We start from the raw sequence: 6,288 nt of genomic DNA, 5'->3' as shown, positions 1-6,288 counted from the left end.
ATGACCTTGGTAATCACGTACTTCACTCCGGGGAGAGCTTTGAGTTTCACTTCCGGCAAAATTTCTAGGGGAGTACCTTATTTTATTGCAGCTTTGAACGACGAGGAGAAGTTCATTACTACAGTATCTACGGAGCAGGCTGTACCTAATGTTACTGGAGTGTGTATTTCCTTGGCCCTTAGACTATCAGATAGGCTATGAATGTGATAGAACGCTAACAACCGGATGCAAAATTTTCATTCAGTTCGACGCAAATTTAGAAATCATAATTGTAATAATGTGTCTCCTATGTTAGGGCAACATGCTTTTGGGCGTTTCTAACCGGCAGTTTTCTGCTTTAATGTGTACCGCCCTTTACTAAATCATTGAAACTTGATCAGTTGCATTTCAGATTATATCTGCACGAATCCAGTTATATTTCTGCATAACTACAAGTAACAGGAAACACCGGTCTGGATCTTGGACTAAATGATTGTTTATTTTGTTTATGAGATTGAACAACAGCTGAAGACATGCTGAAATGCAATTACTCACCTGGTTATGAGTTAAAAAGAAACATAACTTGACAATTAGAAAGTAGCACATAGAACCATACTGCTAACTGTACACTGGTTTTTTACTATAGTGTATCTTGTATACAATGCAGAAGAAAATACAGAATTTTATCGAGAAAAACAGAGTTCAGATTTATAGAGAAAAAAAATCAAATTCAAAATGTACAGAATATTACCATTTGGTTGTTGGAAATAATGAGGGAGAATCGGCACCTCAAAAAATCATCTTGAGTTAATAATCTAGCTATCTGTCATATACTGTCATCGAGTATCATCTTTCAATGGAATATCTGAATCATCTGTCAAAGGAAGATCTGAATCGTCTTTCAAAGGAAGATCATAAGTTGGAGATGGCACAAAGTCTCCTTGCTCATTAGACTCAATAAGCATCAGCACAACTTCTCGAATTGATGGACGGTCGAACGGGGACATACTAGTGCACATCAAAGCAATCTTTAGGACGGTAAGCATGTGATCAACCATACTTTTGTCTTGAAGATTCAACCGGCTGTCGAGTATCCCAGATGTCAAAGAATGTTCTCTGACGTAGTGTCTAACCCAGGTGACAAGATCACCTCCTTGATCTAGTGATTGTACAGGAGTTCTTCCAGTTAGCAGCTCCAATAGCACTACCCCATAGCTATAGATGTCACATTTTTCTGTGACCTTCATGGTGTATGCATACTCTGCCATGAGGAAGAGTCATAATATCAATCATTCCACAAATCACTCATTTCTAAAATAAAATAAAAAATATAAAGAACTAAGCATAGAGGTTAGTGAACAAATGAAAGCTCAAAATGCATGCAGTTAATGAATGACAGCTAGCCACTGGGGGGAGCACTTGGTAGATGACATAAACCACCATGCTGGATGTCAAGCAAAATTACAACTGAGTTTCCTAGAGGACAAAGAAAGCTCCTTATATATTCTATGATTTGAATTTCTCTTGTTGTACACAGCCTCTGAACTTAACTCATGGCCCCTTTGCGTCTTATTTGAGGTTTCTAATATATATACAAGTTTTTTAATTAAATATATCAACTGTGTTCTTATTTGAGGTTTCTAATGAAAAACATAATAAAGGATTAGAAAAAGGTTCCCAAACAAAAAGTTTAGATTCAATACTTGAATGGTTTTTTCTCCTCTTGTTACAATAAGGAATATTCACGGTGTTGTAAGCAAAGAAATACTAAATACAATAAAATTCATTTTTGGGGTGGGGGGGTGAATTTATGAATCTTAGAGAGACTATAAATCAAAACTTTGTTTTTTAGGATTCTCAATGAATGTAGTAATCCAATAATATTCAAGTAAAGTGAACAAAACTAAAGCTTACCAGGAGCAATATATCCATATGATCCTGCAACTGCTGACATTGATTTCGAATGAGGCATATCAATCACTTTTGCCAAACCAAAGTCACCAACATGGGCTTCGAACTTCTCATCTAGCAAAATATTATTGGACTTTATATCACGGTGGACAATCCTCGGTTTGCAGTCATGATGTAAATAAGCAAGACCTTCAGCAGCTCCAAGAGCAATCATGAAACGAGTTGGCCACTCCAAGCTGCAAGATTCACCATGAAGTAATTCACCCAAGCTACCCTTTTCCATGTACTCATAAAGAAGCAGGTTGGAACCCTTGTGATAACAAAATCCATAGAGCTTCACAATATTCCGATGCCTTATATTTCCCAGAGTTAAAATCTCAGCCTGGAAACTGTTTTCAATGTTGTTGCCCTCCCGGTTAGCTGAAAGCTTCTTAACAGCAATAGTAAGTCCAGATTGCATTACTGCCTTGTAAACTGTTCCACAAGCTCCCCTTCCAACAGCATAGCTGTCATGAAAGTTATTTGTCGCCTCAACCAGGTCTTGGAACGTGATCCCCTCCTTTGGAGGTAAGTATATATCTGTATCAGGAGGCAAAGTATCCTTATCTTGCATGGAAGGAACCGTCTGACCTGGACGTCTCATGAAATATAAGATAACAGCAATCAAAATAAGAGAAATACCACCCACAACAGCTGCAATTATTGTAATGATTTTACTGCGAGGAGTATCCACTCTATTTAGAGATGGAACAGAATTTGGAGATGAATTTACACTGCACACACCAAGAGGCCCACCACAAAGACCTTTGTTCCCGATAAAGCTGCTAATTGCCATGTTCTGGAACAATGGGATGGGAGGTAAAGATCCGGTAAGGTCATTGTAAGAGAAGTTGCAGCCCATTAAGCTTGACAAATTTTCAAATGTGCTGGGAATTTCACCGGACAAATTATTGTTATTGAGCAGAAGGAATTCAAGTAAAATTAGATTTCCAAGCTCTGGTGGTATTCTCCCGCTGAGATTATTAAAACTGAGATTCATTGCAATCTGCAAGCTTGAAAGAGAACCCAATTCAGGTGGTATTTCACCAGAAAACAAGTTGCCACCCATCTGCAACTCTGTCAAATGTGAGAGGTTTCCTAGTGCTGCTGGTATGTTTCCAGTAAAACTATTTTCTGAGAGCCTCAGAAGCTCCAACTGCAAAAGCGTTCCCAGCTCATTTGGCAAAGCATTTTCGAATCTATTGCGACTGAGGTCAAGTCGCTGAAGCATCTTGCAGTTAACAATTTCAGGCGGAATTTGCCCAGTGAGTGAATTGGATGATATGTTGAAAGTTACCAATTGAGATAGATATCCTATCTCCCTAGGCAACTCAGATGTGAAGTAATTGTCTGCAATGTGAAGCCTTTGCAACTTTTGGCAGTTTTTAATCTCTGGAGGAATAGACCCAGTGAACTTGTTCCCGTCCAACTCAATCGCAGAAAGGTTCACCAAATTGCATAACTCAGAAGGAAAGCTGCCAGTAAGCCTGTTTCCAACAAGGCGAAGTTGCACCAATGATTCACAGTTCAAAACTCCAGTTGGAATACTTCCATAAAGATCATTAGACTCCAGGTTCAACAAGATTAGATTGGAATGCCAACAAAGGTACGGAGGTATTCTCCCAGTTAGGGAGTTATCTGAAAGATCAACTACCCAAAGTCGACTGTGTCGCCCAAGCCACAGGGGTATGCTACCCCTTAGAGAGTTATCGAACAACTGTAACTGGCTCAATTCAGTCAAATATTGAAACCCATATGGAATAAGACCTTCAAGGTGATTAATTGAAAGGTCAAGCTTTGATAATTTCCTCAAGTTACTAAGCTCATTTGGAATCACACCAGTGAGCTGGTTCTGGAAAAGGTACAGTAAGCTTAGACCACTTATCTTACTTAACTCATATGGGATCTCACCCATCAAATAGTTCTCCGAAAAATCAATCTCAGCAGCAAAAGAAAGATTTCCAATTTCCCTGGGAATGGTTCCATTCAAGCCATTCCTGTAGAGGTACAACCTCCTCAATGACTTGAGATTCCCAATTTCTGGAGGTATTGACCCCACGAGATTGTTCTCATACAAAGCAATCGTCCCAAGACTACTGCAATTTCCAAGCTCCTTAGGAATAAACCCCGAAACCTGATTATCCCACAGAACCAGATCTGTCATGCTCCCAAGCATCCCAAGCTCCTTAGGTAATTCCCCTCCTATAACATTTTGAGCAAGACCAAGCAGTTTCAAGTTCTGACATCCACCTATTTCAGCTGGTATGCTACCAGAAATAGCATTCTGCCCAGCTCGAAAAGTTACCAAACTTTTGAGATTCCCAAAAGAATGAGGTATTGAACCGGTAATATTGTTGGTGTATGCCACAAACTCAACCAGTGAAGACAAGTTCCCAAGTTCCTCAGGAAGAGGACCAGAGATTTTGTTGTTGCAGAGATTCAAACTTCTTAATTTGGACAGCTTACCCAATTCAGCAGGTATTTGGCCAGTAAACTTGTTGTCATTGAGATAAAGGTATTCCAAACTTGAGCAGTTTCCAATCTCCTTGGGTATGCCTCCAGAGAAACCATTGGATGCAAGATCAAGTGAGGTTAGGTGAAGTAAACCACCAATGCTAGGGCTCAGGGTTCCTGAAAGATTCATGGATTTCAAATCAAGACCTTGGACCAGTGGCTCATAACCAGAAGTGCAATTCACACCCATCCATCCGCACGGTGTTTGATCAGCAGAGTTCCAACTTCCCAAATTATTTGCTTCATCCAAAATACTCTTCTTCAGCTCTAAAAGGTAAAGCCCTTCAGAATTCAACCCCTCTGAAGTGCAAACAAGTAGATATAGAGCAAGTAAGATTCCTGCAAACTCCAATTCCGAAGCCCTCCTTGATACAAATTTTCTGGACATCTTAGTAACCCTCAGTCGATCACAAGTTCACAACTACCACATATCTAAATAATTTAGCACCTGCAAATCGATAGCTACTTCAGATTGCAATGCAGTATAACTAAATCGCTTTCCTAGCATCAAGTACAATACTGTTTAATTGCAAAATGAATAAAAATCTCAAAAATGTTGCCTACTATTAAGCAGTCTCAGAATTCAAAATAAAATTATATCAAGAGATCAACTAAATCATTTGAGAAAACAAACTTCACCATTCACATACTTAAACAACCTATATGAATAAATAACATAAAGCACCTACATCAAATTCACACTGCTAAACAGAAAGAACAGCACAGTACACACAAGAGTGATGAATAAACCAATCATTTGAGAAATGAGAGGACCTAATAACACAGTAACTGATGAATTCAGTAAACTACTGAAACTGAAAACCAACATAAAAGAAAAGAGTGAAGAATCAATTTCCAAGACCCCGAAAACAAGTGAAACCGAAAAAAACTAACCAATGACTGCAAAGATTAAAGCTTTAGCAGCATACCTCCCAAAGTCCATGATCACTCATCAAAAAAAGAGATAATGCAAGATGCCACCACTTGGGCACTGAGTCCCTGAAATGACAAGCTGAAAGCCGTGGGATCATGCACCAAGACCCAAAAGCGAGACAAACCCAGCTCGCCTTTTGCAGCAAATGGTGGGGGATCTCCGCTCCAAAAGGCCAAGATTTGAGCAAAAAAGGCCACACCTTTTTATTGCAAAAACAAACTCAAGAGTGCAAAGTGTGGAACAGAAACAAAAGAGAGAGAGAGATCTTGCTGGGAATATTTTATTGCGGAAAACAGCAATAACCCATCAAAATTGATAAAAGCAGCAGCAGAGCCCGCAAGTCCCTTGTGATTATGGCACAGTGTTGTTGTGAAGAGGGAAAAAGGAATGATGGGTGTGAGTGTATGAATTAGGAAAGAGAAGGTGCCAGAGCTTTTGGGTGAAGCTTTAATGGCCGACAAAGCATGGTGTGATTATGTTGCTTTCACTCTGATGTGTAGTGAGAGAGAGTCTGATGTGTACTGAGAGAGAGTATCTGTATCTCTTAACTGTAGAGCAGAGAAGAGAAGCAGAAGAAGAGAGAGTCGTGGGGACTTGGGTCCCCTGTTTTTTAGTGCTTGGGAGAAAAGTAGGAGGGGAACTGTGACAACCTTTTTAGGCAACAAAAAGTTTGAATTCTGTTTTGTTTGGAAAAATTAAAAGCTTCTGGGATTTAGTTGATTGAGTTGGTAGGTAAGAGTAAAACAACACAAGATTCTGCTTCTATCCTAATTATCTTCACTATAATATTATTTATGAAGCTAATGCAAGTTTTTTCCTTTTTTTAATATTTTTTTTGGCAAACAGTATTTTCATTTGTTTATCTATATCAGGTAGTGGTTTGCTTAACGTTTCTGGAACTCGTAAATGTC

General features: G+C 39.1%; 1 protein-coding gene across 1 annotated transcript; it reads right to left on the bottom strand.

Moving 5' to 3' along the window:
- Positions 1-569: 569 nt before the first annotated feature.
- LOC112197574 (probable leucine-rich repeat receptor-like protein kinase At5g63930) lies at positions 570-6,057 on the bottom strand. The gene is made up of 3 exons (XM_024338308.2): positions 5,373-6,057; positions 1,894-4,891; positions 570-1,240 (listed from the first exon to the last, which is right to left on the bottom strand). The coding sequence occupies exons 2-3, from the start codon at positions 4,829-4,831 to the stop codon at positions 816-818; spliced, it is 3,363 nt and encodes a 1,120-aa protein (XP_024194076.1). The 5' UTR covers positions 4,832-4,891; positions 5,373-6,057; the 3' UTR covers positions 570-815.
- Between the last annotated feature and the right edge of the window lie 231 nt (positions 6,058-6,288).

The sequence above is a fragment of the Rosa chinensis genome, chromosome 4, assembly GCF_002994745.2.
Source record: "Rosa chinensis cultivar Old Blush chromosome 4, RchiOBHm-V2, whole genome shotgun sequence".
NCBI classification, from domain to species: Eukaryota; Viridiplantae; Streptophyta; class Magnoliopsida; order Rosales; family Rosaceae; genus Rosa; species Rosa chinensis.
This window is presented reverse-complemented; position numbering and strand designations above follow the sequence as displayed.

Excerpts from the sequence above, each read along its gene's own strand:
- LOC112197574 (XM_024338308.2), bottom strand. The coding sequence starts at position 4,831 with ATGTCCAGAAAATTTGTATCAAGGAGGGCTTCGGAATTGGAGTTTGCA. Across the intron at positions 1,241-1,893 it reads ATATGGATATATTGCTCCTG|AGTATGCATACACCATGAAG; the intron begins GTAAGCTTTAGT and ends TCCTCATGGCAG.